Here is a 23,090-nt window from a genome sequence, read left to right as displayed (position 1 = left end):
AGGCCGGATTCAGCGAGGCTCTTCTGACTCTAGAATACTAAAGTGTTATCTCACGAGTTTCATAAAAATGAATTATGTTGCGTCCTGATGTATTTAGAATGGTAAGTGTACATTTTTGGTGCAGTTTCACATTAAGGTATTTGGGTCCCATCTTATGGTGTCTATGATTAATATTATTTATCAAGAGGAACAATGGTTTTTGTTAGTTGTTGTTTCGGAACATCATTGATAGATCACGCCTGAGTTCATTACCTTTGATAAATAATTAGGATCATCGTGATTTAACAAGGTATAAGTGTACTCCAATAGTAAACGTGTTCCTGAAATATCTGTGTGTGGTTAAGATAAGATCTAACGTCAAGGAAGATGTTCGTTGAATATTAGTTGAAATAATGGTTTAATTTATGCTTCATCGCATAATATAACGTAATTTGTATTTTTAAATTTATCCATTAAATCAGTTTCAGGAATAAACAAAAAATACTGTCTTGAATGAGGCTCCTTCCTAAGGAGGAGGTGAATGTAACGGAAGTAATATTCTTAACGCCTAAAACTGGATTGACGCTGCCTACTCTTATCTTTCAAATCGCACTCTTTGGTGCGACTCTCTTTCAATGGTTGGTCAAGACGTTACAAAACAAAACAGGCATTGCATTTTAAGTTTATTTATTATAATTTTATATCTTTATGAGCGTAGTTAAAAATAGGATGTTAACAGTTAATACAGAGAGAGCACTCTGGTGGACGGGCGTAAGATTGACAGTTCTATTAACTCGCACTTACCCCAGACCTTCAGTCTTAACTAACACCCTGTCCACCAACCCCTGTAGCGCAGTTGAAAATGTGATCAGTTTTTGTCAATAATAAATATAATTTTGTTTTCTCTATTAACTTTTACCGTTTTAATCGACGTTCTAGGATTGGTTGACATAGTAGCCAGCTGTGAATATGTCTAGAAATGGCCTAATTCAGTGATATTTAAAATTTCCAAGTTGCAAGTGGTGATAACCGATTTTCCTATTTAATAAATCAATATGTGTTAAACCGTTAGTTTAGATTAAAATGCAAGCCATTACTTGGACTGGAAGAATTTTATCTCGTGCTATATGGAACGGCATTAATAATTATTCCACAAATTGTACTGAACCCAGCCCTCCTCTGAAGAAATATGAACCTCACATCCTTTCCGTAGTTTCGGGTTTTCCAAAAGAAATATCTCAAACTAAACTGAAGAAAGGACAGTTTGGAGATGATGCATGGTTTACAGCCAAGTTTAAAACTGCTGATGTTTTGGGTATGTATAAATAGATGTTTGCAAATGCATACTTTATTTTAATATAAGAAGTTGTAATGACATTTATAAAATGTAACTCTACTCATCTTAGCTGTGAGCTGTTAGTATATTTTGTAAGGATAGGGTTATGTTCAGAAGTTTTTATCATTTATCTTGTGAGGTTATAGATGTGTTCCTTTTAAAAACATGTCAGTCAAATAATAACAACTACTTTTTTAGTACATTTAACTTTATAACATTTTAATTAGTTAATTTTAGTTTGCTACAGCTTCTTAATGTATCCAAATTCAGTTGAAATGCTAATGTAATACTGTTGAAACGGAATTTTTTGATTAGTTCTTCAATGCTGTAGGTTTTATTTATGTTAGGTCCCTCATCTATTGATGTACAAGTATTGAAAGTGTTTTTTGTTCAAATTAAACTGTGGTATATGCTGATGTTATTATGGTTCTATGGATCTTATCCTGAGATTATGGTTCTATAACCTTCAAGCATTGACCACTGCTTTTTGAAGAGCATATCACTCACCCACAACAAAAGTTACGCCTCTAAAATGTACTTAAAATACTATAAAACTTATATTGAAATACCATTAAGCTTCTTTTAAATTTGACATATTTATTTATTATTAGAAGTACATGGATGTAATTAAAAAGTTTTATATTATTTTAATTTAATTTTTATAGTATTTCTTAGTTAATTTTTCTCAAGTTTGAGATCTATAGATAGATAATTTTTGAGTTGTGTTACTTTTCTTGCAGTTGTAAGGTAAATTCTGGTTTGGTTCTCATAACTTTTACTGATTTATGTTTGAAACAGTTAGAAGAACTGTCATCTATTGTGCAGTATCCTTCTTAATATAATAAAAACTTTCAAGCAAATTTTAAAGGTCATTCATTTACAATTGGGTGTAAGAAGCAATAAAATGCTAGAGGTTACATGTATTGTTCATATTTTTGTCATGTGATCGATAATATTGTTGATTTATTATTTGTTAATTAATCAACATTAATCATAATTTTATGTTTAATAACTCTTCTATTTTTTTGGTTTATTGAAGTATGTTGTTGTTATTTATTGTCAATTGTTATTTCACTTCTATTTTCCTCTGTCATTACTATTCCTTAATATTATGATTTCTAAGACCTTTGAATTAATTATATCACTGATTACTAAGGGTTTTTTTTTCTATCCATCTTGGAAGTGAATACAAATTTTTTAATCAAAGTACTGAACAAAGTTTTATTAGACCAAATATATTGATAACATTGGTACACCCTGAATAATAGTTAGCAAAATTAACTCTAGAAATTATTAAAATTAAATTTATTCAGAAAATGTACATATCATATAAAAGAGCCAAAAAAAAATTAAATATGATGTTGGCAGACCAACCTTTGACCATGGCAGACCTTGTACCCTATCCCCCCTCATTGTCTGTTCATTATCTTCTTCCAGTTATATCTTCCATAATATATAATTCATAATTTTTTTGTATCAGTATTCTGTTTTTAAATTCTTAAAATCGTTTTCATTGCATTTAATTTGTTTTTATGATGTTTTAGTATGACAAATATTTTATTCATGTTATATTTATTTTACAATATTACCTTAGGATATATTATTCAGTTGTTATTGGTTTTTAATTAAAATATTTTATTTTACTTTTTTTAACTTTAAGATTAATTTTGTTATAAACATATTCCCTTATTCTTAATTTAAAAAATGATTATTGTAATGTTTTGTCAATTAATAACTTTGCTGAGAATATTATAAGTCGTTTCCCAATAAAAACTTAATTGCGATTTACGATAAATCATACTTAAATATCTTGACTTTTCTCATTTTGTATAACATCAAGTGTTAATTCTTGGAATAACTTTAAATGTAATCAAATTCCATTAAATAATTTAAACATGCTTCTTAGATTTTATTACAATCATTCTAACACGTTTTTATTCTAAATTTATTTTAGCTCCAATTGTGAAAATAAATAAATTCATGGAAAGGATTATATTGCATAGTAAATATTAAACACTTAGCTTTTTAGAAAGTTGTACAAGGTCCTAAAGGTGTTAATTGATCACTAATTGGTTCGGTGAGCTCTTTAGAACTCCAATTTTAAGCTTTATAGATGATGTGTGGGCTATGTTGAAATAGTTATTTATTACGTAAAAGTTTTGTAGAAAATTCATTTTTCTATATTTTCGGTTAGAGTAATTTTTCTTTAGAACAAATGGATTATTTAATATTAGAAAAAAACAAATAATATACTTCCTTTTGCCTTCTCCACTCCACTCACCCTCTATTCATCATATCTTTAAGTATGTTCACCAGAAACATATTGCAAAGATTTAAATTTTGGGATTTATGTCTCTTTAGATTCAGATTAAAAAATCTGCCTAATTAGAATGGACTTGGAGGATACCTCATCATTCTTCCTCTGTATAATCTCTCTTCAAACACAATTTTCAGTGGGAACTAATTTTTTCCCCCTTACTGCTTAGTGTATTGTTACTTTATGTCACATCTGAAATTTCAATTTCGAAAAAATTTGGAATTCGTTTTTCCACTGGATAACTCCAGTGGTAATTCGTAAATTATATGAAGATTATATTATATATTAAAATTTATACGTATAATTCTAGAATTATATGATTATATTTCTGTGTTACAACTGCCATTTTCTTTATGGATATTTTGAGACATATTTGATGTATTGAATATATTACTTCTAAAATATTTTGATTATTTATCGAATGAACACAATAAGCAAATTTCCAGTTTGTGTAAAAACCCATAGCATAATTTTATTTCATCAAAAACTTTTTTGCTTGATTTTTTAAAAATCTTTTATATCAGTATACCATTTTAAAACTAATTATTATTGTTTGAAAACTATTGACATTTCGATGATTTTTTGTTTAAGGAGTCGCTGATGGAGTCGGTGGATGGCGAAATTATGGCATAGATCCTGGTGAGTTTTCATCGTTCCTGATGCGGACATGTGAGCGCCTGGTCATTAGTGGACGATTTCGTTGTGCCGAGCCTGCAAACCTCTTAGCCCATAGTTATTATGAGCTGCTTGAAAACAAACAACCTGTTTTAGGTTAGATTTTTCTATATTTATACTACCAGCACATTCATTTTTAAATTGTTTTTCTGATAGTAGTTAAAAAGAAATCTTTTTTGGATCTCCTATTGACCTTTGTACTCAAGGCGCCAATATGTCAATAGCCAATAGGCCCATCAGAGCCAAAAAAAAATATACTAAAACTAAAAATATTGTAAACAGGGTAAGAGTATCAGACGACATGAAATATAAAGTACTTTATATAGTAGGACTAAAAGATTTAAAAAATATGTGAAAGTTACTTAAAATTATCAGGGTGAATCAAAAGAATATAGAAATATGGTAAACAGAATTAAGTATAAATAAATAATACAATAATAAGAGTTAAACATAAAATGCACTAGTGGAATTAGATCAAATGAAATAATAGATAAAAGAAGAGTAAAAACGAATAAAGAGAATAAATAAAAGAAACTAGAAGCTGGCAAGAAATAAGAAAAGATGGTAGGGGTAGACCTTCATTTGACAAGGGTAGACCTTTTTAATTAGACAAAAGTAGACAATTTTCAAGAATAAATCTAATTTTATCTCTTGATAATATATTCATTCTAACTTTATTTCATTTCTGTCTCCTAATTTCTTCTGTACTTCTTGTTTTTAATTTTCTTTTATCTATTATTTCATTTGATTTATTGTTGTATTTTTTATTTATACTTAATTTTGTTCATCTATTTTTTGTTTTATTTTGATTTATTCAGCTCATTTTAATATATATTTTTACATCTTATAGTCCTACCATAGTTTATGTTTTATTTCATATAGTCTTATACTCTTATCCTGTTTACAATATTTATAATTTTTATATCTTGTTTTTAGCCCTCATGAAGCACTGCAGAGTGATACGAAATGTTGCTGTATAATAATTTTGTACTATTTGAGTTCCTTTTTTATACCATATTCCTGCATTAATTTTTTTTGTTAGTGTGAGAACCTCAAATTATGTCCCTTAATATTGAAAGTAATGAGTTAAAACTATACAAGTTTCTTATTCTGGGAAGTGCATTAATTAGATGTTTTACCTTAATTATGTTCTTGATAAAACAATGTAAATTTATTTAGTAGTTTTTGAAATTATATATATTTTTATTGTATTTTGTTCACCAGATTTCATTGAACTTTATTTTGAGATTCTAATTAATTTTAATATTTTACAGGTAGCAGCACGGCTTGTGTGGTTGTCCTGAATCGTGATACGAGCACTGTCTATACAGCCAACATTGGGGACAGTGGTTTTGTAATAGTGCGCCATGGTGAAGTAGTCCACAGATCCGAGGAACAGCAGCACTATTTCAATACCCCTTATCAGTTATCCCTTCCTCCGCCTGGGCACAGCAGGCTCGTGCTCAACGACAGGTCAGTTATTTGAAACCATTATATTATGTATGGTAACACTGAGCATAGTTCTTATTATTATTACCCCAGAAACAACAAAAGACCTTTCGCCATTGCTATGGATTTTGTTATTATGTATATATGGGAAAATAGGATTGATACTGACTAAACAAAGCCTTGGTTCTCTAACAGTTTTCAACACACAAACAAACTCTCGGCGATCCAAACAAAGAAGTATCTAATTCTTCTTGGATTTTCCTTTGATGTCTTCTTTTTCTAGATGTCCCACTGAGAGAGACAAAAAATGTTCAGGACCTTCTGCATCCAGGAGATATCCTCCTTCCCCCGCGCTTTAACAATAAGTGATGTCTAAACCAAACGTCCTGCTTTTATGTTGGTTGTAAACATCGATTGTAGCACAACAGTTTTGAGTTTTTACATATGATATTCTTTATGAATATTTTTCTTTAATACTTATTCTTGATTTCTAATTTTTCTTAAATGTATTGTAATTTCCATCATGATAGGAAGAAAAATAAAGTTGAAAATATTTGAATCTGCTCAACATGACAGCGATTCTACCAACTTCAGAAAGAACACCGCCATCTTGGCTTTCTAACGATGTCTTTTGAGACTCTACATTTTACTGATGAAAATTGGTTAGCTTGCTTTTTGGTTCAACAAAACAAATGAACAATATTTAACGTTGATACATAAAAATAAAAACATAACTAAAAGCATCTATATAAAAAAAAATAACTTCATAAAAAAAGAGGATATCACAATATATATATCAAAGCTTGGTAATTTTTTAATAGGTTAGAGTCTAAAATATGAATTTTTATTAATTTCATTGATGTAGAATTTGCAAAATTATTTTAAGTATATTTATTTTGTTGTATTATTTTTCTATTTAATGAAAACAATTATTTTATGTTTTTAAACAAGAAAAAAAAAACTATTAATAGTAAAATTTTAATGTACTGAAGAATAATAATAAAAAAAAAGCACCAAAGAATGTTGTTCACTTTTTTAGATTGCTTTGTTTTGTAGAACATTGATTTTTTTATTTAAATACCAATAATGCATTAGTTGAACCAGTACTTGTTAAGGGAATTATATAAACAAAATTGTTTTTCGAATTAAAAGGCTTTAATTTGAAAGGTTACTTAATGGTTTGAAATGCTGGAAGGTGGGAATTTTTTGTACTTTAGAATTCAGGTGCCAACAAATTGTTCAGTACTAATTTAAGTGAACAAATAATAACTGTATCTTGAAAAAGTAAGCATTAGATCAGTTCTTAATGTCTCCTAAAAACTAGTGTGTTTAGAGGTAGTTCTTTTTACACCCTGATAATTTAATTATAGTATTGCTAAGTGTAAGTAAAAGGTTTTTAAGTTTGGTTTTACTGGATAACCTCCTAATCACCTATCTTGGGTGGCTGGTCCCCTTTGGTGTTAAGAAATAAACTGTTGAAACCCCAGACTCCTGGAGCTATATGATAAGAATTCCGACCTTCTAGGTTCTGGATGAAATTTAAAGATGAAATGAAATTATTTTATATTCTAAGCTTTAAAAAAGTCTGGCTCATATATCTCATAGCTAGGCCCTCTTCCTCAAGTACTCTTAGTTCATCCTTAGACATTCTATGGCAGACGTAGGAAGGCTGTCACTATTTAATGCCAGACATCTAATATATAATATCCCTGATCTAATATTGATATCAGTTTTTGATTAGTAAAATAAAATTTTAATCCTGTATTAAAGTATCCTTCAATATGTCTAAAGAGTGTGTATAACAGTTTAAAACCATTTTAGATTGTAAATAATAATATGAAGTTATATTTAAATTGGTTTAGTTATTGAACTTTTTTTGTTTTAAAATTAATATTTGAATCTTAACTATATGGCTCTGGGAAAGATTTGTTTTTCTATAAATTAATTATGCTATCTGTTACAGGCCTGAGTCTGCAAATACTACCAACTTCCGAGTACAGGATGGTGACGTAATCCTATTGGCAACTGATGGGGTTTTCGATAACGTTCCTGACCAAATCCTTCTCAATGAGCTGAAGAGCGTTGAAGGGGTGCGTGACCCCCTCCGCCTCCAGTCTGTTGCCAACTCCATCGCCTTGATGGCAAGGAAGCTGGCATTTGATCAGACCTTTATGTCCCCCTTCGCTAAAGCAGCCCGTGCTAATGGCATTAACATTATTGGTGAGTACTATAAACAATAAGAAATCCTTTATACATTTTTATTTTGTCAGCTGTTTTTAAATGTAACTTATTTCAAGAGACCAGATTTTCGTGCATTAAGAAATTGGAAAAACATGCAGTATAAAACCTAAAAATATGTGCAAATACCCAAATCCTGTAAAAATCTATTTTATTGTTTCGTTTGTCAAAGAATTGTTTCTTAGGGAATATAAAAAAAAAAAAAAGTATTCCATCCTACACTATAAAGAATTTTTTCTGTAATTTTGACTGTAAACAGTAGTAGTTGACTCAATTTAAAATTTAATTGGACCCACAATTTCTAATGTTACTGACAGTTATCTCAGTATATGGTAACCTTGGTAATATAGTTAACAGAACTATAGACCAGAAACAGGTCACTAAGTTACCAGTTTTACTTTACTCTTGTGCAAATCTTAGTTATACTGGAGACTTGTGCAATCAACGCTAAGTATAGATCACTGTTCTTGGGTAGCCATGAAAAAATCTCTCTGGAATATGCTTCATTGTCATAAAAAATGTTCATTGTTACTGTTCTTAACTTGGTTATCCGATCCTAATCCAGTTTTAGATAACTTTGGTACCCTAGTTAACAAAACTAGTTGTTGAGGCTAACTATTACAAACCTATAAATAATAAAACATAACATTTAGAAATAAAATAATTAATATACATTTAAATTAAAGGCTTTTTAGATTAAATTAAATTAAAAAATATATAATAAAATAAGAAGCAACAAATTTGCCTAAATTATAGCTCAATTGTGACGGTTTCTAATACATGTTAAATAAAATATGATAAATAAAATACTGTGTGATGTCGATTCCAATGGGTCATAGGCGAGAAGTGAAGGTCCTGATGAAGCATGATCTACTCCGATAGGTCAGAGGAAGACATTTTTGCTGTCTATAGGTTAATGCTCCAAAGTTATAAATGCTGCTGCATTTCTCCAATTGGTCAAAGGTTGGTGAGCCTATGCCTGTCTATAATGGCTCAGTAATCCATTCTGTTTTCAAATTTTAATGAAATTGATTACCACAATGATACACGTCAAACACAGTTGACAGTGTTATATTAGTCACTATCAACAGCCATGATGTACTAAAACCAAAATGGTCTCACTGACACTTACTGAGCACAAACAGGGTCTGGTTGTGGATTTTAATCATCACGACTAACAATCACGATGTATTTAAGTCAGAATGTCCAAATTACCTCTACTACTAATAAAAATAATACTAGTACTAATAAAAATGTCCAAACAAACATTAATGATGTAGATAGGGCTGGTAATAAATTATACTGTTTGAAAACCTCGTCTCTACTAATCACTGTTGAAAATTTACCAAACTTGCATAAATGTCATTCTCTAACCAAATATTGTTCATTGAATAACTAAAAATGAACAAATAAAAATTATAATAATGAAAAAATATACTATATTACATAATGTTATTTTATTCCTTTCTGTTTAGGAGGTAAGCCTGACGATATCACTGTGCTTCTGGCAACAGTTGCCATGTAAATTATGTGTGTCGGCCGTCATTGGGAGAAACCACTGTCAGTAACTGTTCTCCTTCCTAGTCCTCTCTTCTAACTTAGTCGTGTACACGTTAGTGTACGTTCATTTATGTATGTATACGTTAAGCTTGTAGTAATTATTCCAGTCTAATAAATATTAACAGTATATGTTGAGAATTATATGTCGGCTGGTTTAAAAACGAACTTTGTTTTCTTTTTATATTGCAGTACCAAGACACATAATTATGAAGTTTTGGTGTTGATGTAATTTATAGTAATTAATATATTTGTAAAAAAAGGAAAAGAATAGTAGCGGACAGCCATAATTTTTTTAACCAAAGTTGAAAGAGGAAAGGATATTTAAATAAAATTAATGATATATTTGTATCATTATTGTGTATTAGTAATGTATTTAGGTGTAATTAATATTGTGAGTGGTAGTGTCAAGGAAACAACTGAGGATTCATGTTTGTTTATTGTACGACTACCATGGCTATACTGTGTAAATATATTTTATTGAGTTGATTGCTACTCATAATAAATACCAGATATTATCTATAGTTTTTGTTTTGAAACCTAGTAATTTATAAGTAGCTTATTGCATACTGATGTTGCACTCTTGTAACTTAAGTGTCCGAGTCATTATTATTGTATATATGTTATGTTATATATATGTTTGTCATGCACTGATGGCATGACATCAATCCATAGTTGAATAAAAAAGGTATCCTATTTTAAATATAAAAATTTGAAGATTTTTCTATTGATACTTAAATAAAGCTATTTTTATCTTGAAAATTTTAATATATTTAAAATAATAATTTTTTTATTGAGTAATTTTGATTCTTTTGCATCTTAATATTAAAAAAAAAATTCATAATAACTATGTTTAAACTTATTTTAATATTTTCAAAATTAATCAGTATAATTTCATTATTAGTCTTAAATCTGTGATATTCTAGACTTTCATTACTTTATTATTTGCTGGTTAAAAACTAGATTAGTTAAAAACAGCAAGGAATTATTAATAATTTAAAAATAAAAATGATAAAGTTTGGAAATGGAAAAATGACTGAAACATAGCAATTATAACATGGATTTATCTATAGACAAATTATATAATTTTAAGAAAGTAAATTTAAATGAAAACAAAAATGGGCTAATAGGCAGTTAAAGAATACAGACCATTTTTTTTCTTTTTTCAAAAGAAAAATCAAAATTTATAATATAATTATCCAAATACTGATTTAAATAATTATGAAACTATTTAAAAAAAATAAGGATATAATTAAAGAGGTATTCAAACAATAATTTGTATGTGTTTATTAAAAAGCACAATATTTCTCCTTTGTACAAGATATATATTGAGCACTAGCAACCATCAGTTCTGGTTTGGAGCATCGGCCTGCCAGTCGAAACCGCCGGGCTGCTCTTCGGGCAGCGGAGAATAACCCCTTTCTTCAACAGGTCGGTCAAACAGTCTCTTCCTAAAGCAAAATAATTTTTAGTTGAATAACTTTTCATTATGAATGACAATAAAATTTACTTAAAATTAAAAAAAAATAAAAGGCCATTTTTGAGATAAAATAATTTAGTTTTTGAAATTAAAAAATAATTTTATTCTGGGACATATGTCCCCTAGGAATGAATACATGGTTCATACATTAAGATTTTTGTCTGGCAAGTAAGTAAAATGAAATTACATTGGGATATTGGCTTAACTAGTGTTTCTAATGTTAATCATATGCCTATTTATTTGATTACAATGATGCAGAGGTTTGGTTATACAATAAGTGAAGGAATAGGTGTTGTTTAAAAGGAAAGAATGGATGAGGACTGGCAAATGGAGATGGGAAGAGAATTCCAGAAGGAGGTTGCACATTCATACCTCATGGAAGATTTTGCTAAAGAAAGCGGTTCTATAGGAGGGCATATACAAATGAATCAGTTGGGATCTGGAGTTTAATGAGTGGATGGATGAATGAAGAGTGAGGAGATCAAGTATGTAGGTAGGTTTTTTGATTTTCTAAACTTGGATTAGGAAAACGCCAAGGAGGTATTGCCTTCCGGAGGTTGGATAGAGCCACTTCAACTCAGTGTACCAGTGGGAGACTTGAGAGCGCCTTGGAAACCCAAAGATAAATCTTACAAAGCAATTCAGCAGTCTCTTCAGTCTCAACTCTAGTCCTGCAGATAAGCCCTCCATAGACCAAGGAACCGTAGTCGAAGTGGGGGAAGATGAGAGAGGATACTAGGAGGTGACGGGTGTTCTGAGAAATGGAATTTCGGAATCTTAGGAATTGTTTGAGTACAGATATGGATTTGTGTGTGATTATTCCAGGAGAGGTGTTGGTCGAAGGTGATTCTAAGGTTTTTTATTGTAGGATAGAAGTGAATTAGTTGGTTGTTAAGGATGAGTAGAGGACAATAAAGGAGGAAATGAAGGAAGCGCTTGGAACTGATAAGAATGGCCTTGGTTTTTTCAGTATTCAGGTTCAAATCATTGTTAAACGCCCATGCCTTAATGCTATCAATATCTTCTTGTATCTTTTAGTGGCCCCAAGCATCTCAGAGGGATGGAAGGATAGATAGATTTGGAGATTGTCTGCATATAAGTGGTATTGTGTGTAGTTTATGGAATCAGGAAGATCGTTGATTTAAATGGAGAAAAGGGTTGGTGAAAGTGAGGACCCCCTGAGGAACACCTCGTGTCAGAAGAAGGGGAGAGGAAACACTTCAAAACACTATTTGACATGGAAAGGTTTTGAAGTTTATTGAGGAGGATCTTATGGTTAACTGTCAAATGCTTTAAAAAATAACTAAAATTGATATATGATGATAGTCTATAGCGGATAGGAGGTCCTGGGATATTTCCAATAAAGCGGATTGTGTAGAATATTGTGAGCGAAAACCGGATTGGAAAGGATTAAGGAGAGCTTTTTGCTCGAGAAAATTATTAAGTTGGGAGTGGGGAAACTGAAGAAGGAGAAGGTACTTTGTTCAATGGTTGGACCAAGACTTTCTTCCAGGCTTTGGGAAAAACAGAATTCTTGAAGGGAGAAGTTATAAATGTGCAGAAAGGCAGGAAGAATGGTGGGGAGACTAAGTTTAATGATCTTTACAGGAATATTGTCAGGGCCGTAATCGTTAGTTTTCGACTTGAGGACTGCTGAGATTAAGTCATCTGGGGAAACATTTAAGAAATAAAAGTTATTGGGATTAAATGGGATTTCAGGGATGTGAAAAGATGAAAATTCGCATAAGGTTGTTGAAGGAGGAAGAACATCAAAGAAGGCATTAAGCTCGTCGGGATTAACTGGGTAATATGGATAGGATTTAGAACTTATAAGAATTTAGGATATAGAACTTAGAAGAATAACAATTCATCTATAATAATTATATTACCTATTATTAAACATGATATATGGCCATTTCTTCCTTTGAGGAAAAACCAGAAGATACCATTGTTTTATATATAATGAAAAACCAGAAGAATATTCACAAAAATCTACATATAGATTAGATATATAGACTGTACTTAAATTGAATGGTCAGGGCTATAGTCAAAATAGCAAACTGAAAACTATTTTTATCATTCTTGGCCGCTACCAGACAAAACAACTTCTAATAAAAAAAAAAAAATAAAAGAAGCATTGACAACATACTTAAAATATCTTGTGTGTCCACTTGCATAATTTACTTTATTGCCCAAAAGTCCAGAACCGTTCACTATATCCTTACTAATATTGGATAATTTTATAAATAAATAGATAATTTATTTTTACTTTAGCTCAATGAATAATTTAATTACCTTTCAAAGGAGTATCTGGAATGTTCCGGGAAATAAAATATAACATTATTCTAAAAACTAGTAAAAAATGAACCAGTTTCTGTAAGAATATGTGCAAGATATTTTTAAAATACTGTTAAAATAGGGGTATAACACCTGATAAGATATTTTTGATTTAGACATTTTTTTTAGGAGATAATCCAGGTTACGATCAAGAAAAACAAAAAATAGTTTCAACTATTTATTAATAGCCAACACTTAGACCCACAATGCAAGTCTCCATCCGGGCTATTGTAATTGGTGGAAGAGTGCACTAATAAAACAAAAATTGAATACATAATATATTTAATAATTATGTAGAATATAATTTAATAATAATGATACAATATATAATTTCAAGATTTACAATTTTTTTTGTTAATTAGTGTACAAAACCACCAATCACAACACCATTCTAGGTTGAAACTTATTTTTATTTTTCCAAGATAACAGCCCAGAACATCTCCTAATTCTATTAAGGTCAATCAATTATCACTACATGGTAATTTTTTTTGTCATTTAGAGAATTTAGTTATCCTTCAAATGATTTCATAAATAATTAACAAAAAAGTGTATACATTTAGTTACAATTATGGGTAAATGAAATTTACTTTTTGTCATAACTTTTTTTTTGTGTTTTCTCAGAGATTTATTATATTTACAAAAATTTAAAGGGCTTCAAGAATTAAGAAACAATGCTCATCTCTCTACAGTTTATAGAAAAACACAATTTATGGCTGTTGCACAGCCACTATTATGAGCAGCGTACCCTATTTGGTACACAGGCATTGAAGGAACAAAAACAAAAAGTAACACTATCAGCCCTCCCATTTAACAGATAATTGTGGCACAGACAGACCAATGGCCGAAAATAGGATTTTAGACTTAGGGTGAGGTTTAAAACATTTAGAGGTTTGTAAAGGTCCCCTAGGGTATTATAGCATACTTAAATAATGAGTGAAGTTATAAGTTAATTTTTTAAAACAAATATCTAATCCTAATGTATATTAGCTGCGATACACATTGCTCAAACCATAAAAATAGGCCACATTATAACCTAAAATATCAACCTCCAGAAAAGGAAAAAGATAGCTGTGTTGCTTATTTGATTAGATGGAGTTTGGTACACATCTTTCTCATTAGCCAACTAGAAATACTGCAAATGAGGAATGTTCAATAGAAAATTGTAAAAAATCTGTTTAAAATACTTACAAAAATTGAGGTGTTTTGAGAATCCTGATACCACCACTCTGGAGCGGGAAGACGTCCTCCATTACATAATAGGTGTGCCCAACAGCCATTCCCATTAAGTCAACCAACACAGTGTTACCGAGGAGTACTGAGAAACCGAGTAGTACCCATGGCAGGTATGGGGCCTGAAATGAAAAAGGTCAGTATTTAAAGAAACTGTCAATATCTTGGATTTAAATTTTAATTGAACACATTTATATTTAAACTTTAAATTTTTACTTTCACTTATCAATATATGAAATATTTAGTAAGAGACAGTATTACAAAGATAAGTTTACAACCTGGTTATGTTTTGTTGAATTCTTGGCAGGAAAAAAATTGATATTTGTTATTTCCACCTCAAGAACCCGAAACAGAAAAATAAAAATGTTACCCCCTTCTCGTCTTAATTTTTTTTTCAAAAATTAACGATTACTTGAACAAGATTCTTCCTATCTATAGGAAACAGAGGATGTAAGGAGGGTGGTAAGTGAATGTTATGTGACGCGTGCACTGCACCAGATTTTTATGATTGGATTAAAAATGGGTTAGAATATATCACAATATAAGTAACAAAATGTTATAAAACAAAGTGTGAAATAACTTTAACAGCCCCAGAACTGAAACTGCCGGCACAACCAATAACCTTACATTAGTTACATTGTTTCTCGGTCCCAGTTACTTACATTAATGCATGGTCCTTTAGTACTTGATTGGTATGGCTGTCACCATAGTTGGGAAAAAATTAGCTTTAGTTGAAACTAATAGCTAAAACTATCATGGTTAAGATATTTATTTATCAACGGTTCATTCATGAATAAGGGTTGTATCTATGGAAATTTTAGCTATTAGTTTCGTTATCTATAGCTAATTTTTAACCATCTCTGGCTGCCACCAGGTACAAGGGCAGCTAACTTGGATGTTCCTTGGTCGTCCAGTTACTTATGTTTCTTCAGACACCCTTAATACAGTAGTCACAATTTCAAGACTTTAGGCAGTCATATCGGGTTGCTATTTCGTTCTCCAATCCCAATTATATTCCTTGTTCGTCCCATTCACACTCCAGGTTTTAATAACCAATCCATAAACTCAGTTTCTCTGAACTCTTAACCTTTTCTGGAGTTTTAGTTCCATTTCTATCACTTTATTGATGTGAAACTTCTTTATTGACATTCTACACTCAGGAAAACAAAATTATACAGGAGTAAATTGATTTCGTGAAGCAAGAATGAAGAAATAAAACAGAAGTTGTGAGGGGGGACACAATGGATGTGTTTTATTTTGTAATAGGGTAACAGGTGAGGAGGTGAGAGAAGGTAACTGAAATGGTCTGGGTGCTGCCAGTATTGAATGACTAAGTGAATTCAATTGAATGGGCTCCTCTGACAAACGTATTCTCCTACTACAACATAAACAAACTTCGTACTAGAGTTAACTTGAGAAATGGTTGTTCTATTCTAATTATTATTATGATTATGGAACTAATATTTTTTATCTTAAGCTTAATTATTATCATCATGATAACCCCTAAGCTATAAGAGGGAAAGAATGATCATTATTAATAAAATTTTAACATACTATTTCATTTACAGAAGTTTCACTTCTGTCAGCTAACCCCAAGACTGCCACAATCTGTTTTAAATTATATAAAGGAGAAGGCTATCATAAAATTATATTAAAAATTATTTCACCTCAAGATTAAAATTAAATAGTGAACACTCAACCAAAGGTTTAGTGAAGGTTTTCACGAGCACATGGTCTGAATACTCTAGTGTGACTCCACTAGGCCTTGCTGTGTTAAAAACTAAGTAAACAAGTCACTTTAAAAAAAAAAAATTTAACACATTTCTAGCCAGTTTTATAACAAAGGAGCTACAGTATCGGATAGAGGATGAAATAATGTATAAATCATTTCCTGAAAAAAAACCAGACCATGTTTGCAACTAACAATAAGCTAAGGTTATTCTGTTTAAGAATAAATTTGAAAAAGTTCAAAAATCCCAGATTAATTTAATCACAAATAAGACAAAAACAAATAAGTATAATAACAAAACACCATTTTTTTAACCTAGATAATTATAACTACAAAATTAAACTTGTAAATAAACACCATTACATATTATTATTAATACTGGACTCTCGTAAGTAAACTGTACTCCCATTTTAACTAACTTTTTACTAGCGTAGTCCAAGAGTAATTTTTTCATCATCTTTTTATACTCCCGAATTAATTATGAATTTGTCAGCAAGGCAGTCAGCCCAAAATTTGTACATAATGTATAGCCAATATGTTTAATCCAACTAATATTTAATAGAACTTATATATGCAATTATGTAACATTTAAAAAATACCATGTTGTCACAATCCATTTTACCTTTGAGCCATAGGCACAACGGATTTTCAAATTTGATGCCTTATAATTAACATTGAAGTAAATGTATTAATTGGATATATTAAAATTAATTTAATGAAGAAAATAATTTAAACTAAATATATTCAATGTGACAAGAGAAAAGATATAGAAATATTATTGTGATAGTTCAAAAAAATGCAAATCATCATTCATTTGCACCTAAAATGTACATTACACAATAGTGTCTCTGAATATTTATTTACTTAGAGAATGCTATTAAGTCTATATTAAGTATCAGCTTTAAAAAATCTGAAACATGACATGGCATTTCAATGCCAAACCACAGGAAGTAGAAATATCCTAGTCGAATAATAATTGTCATTGCATAAAAAAAGCAGTATCAGTTAAAAGTAATAGATTAATACAGATGACCCACTTCTCATCAAGTTAGGCTGGGAACATTTTGGGTAGACAAGATAAAAAGTATCAAGTATGGTTGAGGAACAGTAATATCTCACAGAACCACTGGAAGCAACCATCCATTGTTGTTTAAATTTGAATTGAAAATTGCAATTATCACCACAAAATTTAAATTGAACATAATTTTATTAAATAAATATTTTGTAAAATCATAGATTCTATTGTGTACAATAATTAAAAAGTAAATAATACCACTAAAATTAAAAAAAAACCAAACAACATTAAAATAAAACAATGGTTCTGGTATCTATTTCATAGGATAATAAAAAAAAAAAAAATCATACCTGAAAATTTAGAAGGCCGAAAAAGTTCATCCTGATCAATGGGTTACGTCTGGACCAGACATACACTAGCATGATTGTGAATGCCTGGCCTAGGAATAGAAGATTAACAAAAAAAGCACAAATCTTTATAAGACCAAGTTAAGGAATATTTAAGGTGAAATATCAGAACATTACAATACCTTTAATAAATAGGAATAGAGCCAAAAAGATATAGATAAATACTGGTGAAAACCATTTTTGGATACAATGCACCAAAAATTGTATCTAAAATAATCAGGGTTTCACATCACTGTTTAGATATTTTTAGTACGTTACATAAACCCTCTTTACCTTCACCATTCTAATTCAGGAATTTGGAATAGATGAAAAGGATTCAGAAATAGAATCTTTTTTATCAATTCAATTACATTTCTGTAGGAGATGCTTGCTTAATCTTCTAGTATTTCCCTTTATTTTAAAACATTATTTATATTCATGGAAATAAATAAATGTTAAAGTAGTTAAACTGTCAATGAAATAACCAATTGCAGAAAAAAAAGATACTTTTAATAGTGAAAATCAATGTTACATTATTTACCTAAAATACTTGATAGATCAAAAACAGTATTCCAATGTACTGAGCTAACTCGACATAAACCACCAATAGGATACTTACAAACTTATTATAAAAACACTTTTGAACTATCTCAAGCAACAAGTGTGAATATCTGACAGTAAAAATCATGTTTCTATTGAGGGTTGGCTAATGGTTTCCTTCAGTCTGAAGCTTTTCTAACAATAAAAACATAACTTATAAAATTTAAATTTTACTGAGTTATGCAAACATTTTATTTAAAATGATTTGGGATACTACACACTTTTGTGCACATAGTTCCTTATGGAAAAATAAGGTAATAAATAGAAATGTACTTTTAATACATATTGATAAGGATACAACCATACAAACACCACCAAAAATAAACATCATAACAAAGTCAGCTGTACGCCTTCTGAAACTTCCTTCTTCTAGCATTCGACAATAGCGATATGTGAAGATCATGTTGAAGAAAAAGTTGAAACCAAATGTTCCAAAGTATAAAAATGTAGTCAACAGACGCCATACCTAAAACAATTAAAAGATTGACTTAGCAAATTGATATGTTGACAAAGAGTTCAAAAATGTGCAGGTTATTACCTGATACTGCTTCATAATCAGTATCGGATTGAAATATAGCTGGAATGGAGATACAATCTCAAGTTGCTACAACAGAAGTGATAAATATGTTTAGGAATAAAGAAAGAATGCAGTCGATAAAGTAATTTAAAACCTACATTACATACCACTGCCAATGTTGTTAATACACATGCTGTTGTGTAGGCTCTAGTAACAACAGGCGTTTGCATATATTCTTGAATCAAAGATTGGTGAGCCATGATAAGAGAGCACTTAAAATTCGCAAATTAGAAGCACATAGGATGATCATGTATCACAAAAACTGTACACTTACAAAATAATTTTTTACAAAAATGGTAAAATAATGTATCTCATGTTGAACAGTCTTTTTGAAAGACATTAAATTAGCACCCTGATTCCCATTACAATTAGGAATCACGATAGAAAAATAAGAAAACAGTTTGACATCTGTGATCTCTGTTATCAATTCACATTATAACAATCAAAAGTAAAACGTTATCAACTAAAAGGAATGATGGATAGTCATAAAACATCTATCGAAACAACTCATACAGATTCAAACAACTGATTCCTTTTAAAATTAAATACACTTAAACATTATTTATGTTTTAATCACTATCAAACGAATCACCGACAAACCATGACAAGTGTTTCTAATTAGCATATGATTAGGCCACTGCCTTTAACATAATCTAACTGACTTTTGGATAACATCAAATTAAAATATCACAAGATTATCTAAAAAGAATCTGAAATGTACTCAACTCGTTTTATATTTACATATTCTTAATGTTTTAAAATTGAATTTTCTTGAAAAAAACATCGCCCTCTCTAACCCGAAAGTGATCTGGTTAAAGTACCCATTCAATAATTAAAGCGACCTTAAGGGGGTGTTATTTCGTTAGATGAAATTGATTTTACATATGATATCAGTATACTCCAAACGTTTTAGTTATTTTTATTTAATTAAATCATATTAATCGATAGTTCACCTACACATCCGATAAACACAACGCTCGTTACTGATTGCTGTGGTGTTGTTACTTAGAAGTAGGAGAGTGGCATACCCTAACTATTCTATTAAAGTAAAGCCAAAAGAGTTAAGGATAAGGCCCCTCTGCCAGACTCCTGGAGTTCATCATAAGACCCGCTTTTTTTTAGTTTCACTTTTTCCAGCAGTTTACTTCCATAATTCATCGGTCTCGAGAAATTCGTGCGAAGCTCAACAACTGTTATGCAAACAGACAGAAAGCAACTCGCGATTGGCACTCTACACCTCCTCATTTTACAATACCATCCTATTCTAAACTTGGTGGAAAGGTCAAGTTTTCATTACCTGAGAGCGCCAAGAAATAAAAGTCGAAATACAGTTTTGTATATTTTAGAACTGGAGAGTAAGACTGTTTACTTACATTCCTTTAATAGGTAAACAAATCTGGGTCCAATGCAATGGAAGCTCGAAATTATGATATTTAGCCGATACTAGGGCCAATTTTCAGCAACATACCTTATTATTCTCTCTTTCATAAAAAATGAACTTCGCACCAGAATCAAATTAACTATTACTGCGAAAGGTATTTTCCAATAAAAAAAAACACCATGCATCAAATATATACTGTTTAATTCAAACACATTTAAATAATTACTTGTATGGTTTTCAATTTTATAAACAATGAAGCCCTTCATTACTAATTGCACATTTTAGAAATTATCATAGAATGTATATCTTGTTGAAGTGTATATTTTCTTTGATATTGTATCACTTTGTAACTGGTTTGCTGAACTGGACCAAAATCACCAGATACGTCACAACTACGGCTATTACCTGAAAAAAATGTCGATTAATAATCGCTACATTTTTGAAGGTCTAATGCTCCTTAAAAAGAAATATAAAACAAACATGTCAGAAACTCATAACTACAAATACTTATTAGCTCCACCTTGACGTTATAAAATTCGTTTTAATTTTCACTTATATGCTTAGATTCAGAGTCAGGTAAAAATTAGTTGTAATAAAACTGTAGTTAAAATTATTATGGATAAGTGGAAGTATGTGTTTGGTCCAAGCACCAATTTAAGGAATGAGGAAGCCTCAGAGAATACATATGGGATAAGATTAAGTGCTGCAGAGTCAGTCAACGGGCATATGTACAATCGGCGAGTTTAAAGAGTGTGGGCCTTAAATCTCTGCAGGATGGAAACTGTCTTGCATAGAATGTTCGCCTACGGTCGTGTAGAGGATGGCAAGTTCTCAAATCAAGTATTTGCTTTACGTTTTTGCACAACGCTTAATACTCTTTGTATGGAATTCGCATCCAGTCGAGAGGATTGCAAATTGTATAGATTTTCGCAATAGATTCTTACGAAAGAGCAGAGGCGCCCGAACCGAATTCGCACACGCTTATGCACTTATGTGTAACCAATAGAAGATATCTAGAGGTGAGATTAAATAACAACACAATATGCATTTCAAAAAGTAATACTAGAATAATCTAATGTAGGAACATGCTTGTTAAACCATTACCTCCTCAGAAGTTAAGTCAAATTCGGATTGACCATTTTTTTTTCTAAGAAGAGAGGACTGAAATATTTTGAAAATTTAGGAAACCTGGGAATCTACTTTAAAGCGAAGTGGTTTACCAGTCTTTATGGTTTTTTTCACCCTCCATTTTTATTTAGAAGCACATACAATGTATACAATAGAGAATATACATTATTATTATATTGGCACGACAGATCGTGGAGGGCCAAGGGGTCGCGCGATGTACTAAGGATGTACTTTCCTTTTTTTTTTATTATTATTTTTTATAGGCATGACAGACCGTGCAGGGCCAAGGCCGAGCGCGATTTACTATGGGAATACATTGCGCGTTTCCTGACGTGTTTTTTGGTAGGGTGGGTTCGTCACTCCCTCCCCTAGGTTTCGCGAGTCCCACCCATTGGCTAGCGGGCCTCACAAATGCCCGAGGGGGAGGGGAGAGGGTGTGAGTGAGTTTTGTATAATTTTAGGCTTGAAAAAAACCTGAGTGGGGCCGGGGCTCGAACTTACAACAACCTTTGGGTTGGTCCGTCGTCCCGGAAAATATACATTAAATTATTCTTGTTTTGCTGCATGGCATTTTAAGAAAGGTTCACAGGGTCTAGAAAAGGCAGGTTTACAATCGTATTATTAGAAATTGACAACCATAGTGGTAGGTAAGTCCTTCATAGATCACAGGAAGTTGAACTAGGTAGCAAGTGCAAAGCTCCACTGTACTGTCAAGACTAATATCATCTGTATCATTGTTCTTATTATTTCTTATTATCAGGTTCACAGGTCTATATGGATTAATCCAGCTGGAGTTGATATGAAGTATCAATCTCTACTCCTGGCTGAAGTTGATACAAAGCAGTAGTTCTACCTTCCTGTCTAGGCCAATGTCATCTGTATCAACGTTAGTATCTGGATCACATTAGCTTTTAGGTAATTATTTACTTAAGCTCCTTCAAAAACGCGCAAAACTATTTTTATGTCAGCAGAGTGTACTGACAGTCCAGAAAGAAAACAAATTTTAGAATTCATTTTTGGTAAAACTTACTGAATTAATAGCGTGTCTACCAAGCGAGAAGAAACCAGCTACGTTTAGATGCACTGTAGGTTTCATAACCACATACATTACAAGCATTTCCTATAAGCATAACAGAAATCACAGCATCTTTAATTTTTTGACATAAAACTATGAATAATATTATATATGTATCTTATAAAATATTTATTAATGAAAAAATTCTAGAAGCCATTGAATATAAAATATATATATATATATATAGACATAAAAGATTAAATAATTTTTGAATAATAATGTTACCATATATAATGAAATAATATTTACATTGTTTAGACTTTTATTTCTTCTTAGTACACAAGAGAGTGCTGAATGAAAACTATCAGCCTAAGGAAGGAGGAACATAAGTATTATTATTTTGTAGAGTCACTTTAAAATATATAATTTAATAAATTTAAAAAATCTGGTGCAGTGCGTACATCATACAACTTTCACTTGCACCCCTACTTTGATTAGAAATTAATTAAGTACAATGTTGATTTATTATAATGCTATAAATTAAATGTTATTAATATTCTTTTATTATTCATAATGGCTATATCTTCCCTTACTATATTTCCATGTATAGCAAGGGCATACCCAGGATTAAAACTAGAGGGGCAAGCCATAGTCAACTGGG

The 23,090-nt window shown here is 30.7% G+C and overlaps 2 protein-coding genes across 2 annotated transcripts; one reads left to right on the top strand and one right to left on the bottom strand.

The window, feature by feature from the left end:
* The first annotated feature begins 904 nt into the window (after positions 1 to 904).
* On the top strand, positions 905 to 9,719 carry LOC106687812 (protein phosphatase PTC7 homolog). The gene is made up of 5 exons (XM_014431912.3): positions 905 to 1,294; positions 4,224 to 4,403; positions 5,582 to 5,780; positions 7,720 to 7,976; positions 9,470 to 9,719. The coding sequence occupies exons 1-5, from the start codon at positions 1,063 to 1,065 to the stop codon at positions 9,517 to 9,519; spliced, it is 918 nt and encodes a 305-aa protein (XP_014287398.1). The 5' UTR covers positions 905 to 1,062; the 3' UTR covers positions 9,520 to 9,719.
* Positions 9,720 to 10,814: 1,095 nt separating this feature from the next.
* Positions 10,815 to 19,436, bottom strand: Der-2 (Derlin-2). Its single transcript, XM_014431909.3, has 6 exons — positions 19,013 to 19,436; positions 18,867 to 18,932; positions 18,627 to 18,794; positions 17,693 to 17,815; positions 14,557 to 14,720; positions 10,815 to 11,002 (listed from the first exon to the last, which is right to left on the bottom strand). Exons 1-6 carry the CDS (start codon positions 19,103 to 19,105, stop codon positions 10,897 to 10,899), a joined length of 720 nt encoding a protein of 239 aa, XP_014287395.1. The 5' UTR covers positions 19,106 to 19,436; the 3' UTR covers positions 10,815 to 10,896.
* Between the last annotated feature and the right edge of the window lie 3,654 nt (positions 19,437 to 23,090).

This window comes from Halyomorpha halys, unplaced genomic scaffold (genome assembly GCF_000696795.3).
Source record: "Halyomorpha halys isolate HHAL.00 unplaced genomic scaffold, Hhal_1.1 Scaffold1014.1, whole genome shotgun sequence".
Lineage (NCBI taxonomy): Eukaryota > Metazoa > Arthropoda > Insecta > Hemiptera > Pentatomidae > Halyomorpha > Halyomorpha halys.
The sequence above is the reverse complement of the archived record's forward strand: the minus strand, read 5'-3'. Positions and strand labels throughout refer to the sequence as shown.

Coding starts and splice junctions, on each gene's coding strand:
- LOC106687812 (XM_014431912.3), top strand. CDS start 1,063: ATGCAAGCCATTACTTGGACTGGAAGAATTTTATCTCGTGCTATATGG. Junction 5,781..7,719: donor AGGCTCGTGCTCAACGACAG/GTCAGTTATTTG, acceptor TATCTGTTACAG/GCCTGAGTCTGCAAATACTA. Junction 7,977..9,469: donor TAATGGCATTAACATTATTG/GTGAGTACTATA, acceptor CTTTCTGTTTAG/GAGGTAAGCCTGACGATATC.
- Der-2 (XM_014431909.3), bottom strand. CDS start 19,105: ATGGCTCACCAATCTTTGATTCAAGAATATATGCAAACGCCTGTTGTT. Junction 17,816..18,626: donor TTGGTGGTGTTTGTATGGTT/GTATCCTTATCA, acceptor GGTCTTATAAAG/ATTTGTGCTTTTTTTGTTAA. Junction 14,721..17,692: donor TCGGCCTTCTAAATTTTCAG/GTATGATTTTTT, acceptor TTTTCATTTCAG/GCCCCATACCTGCCATGGGT.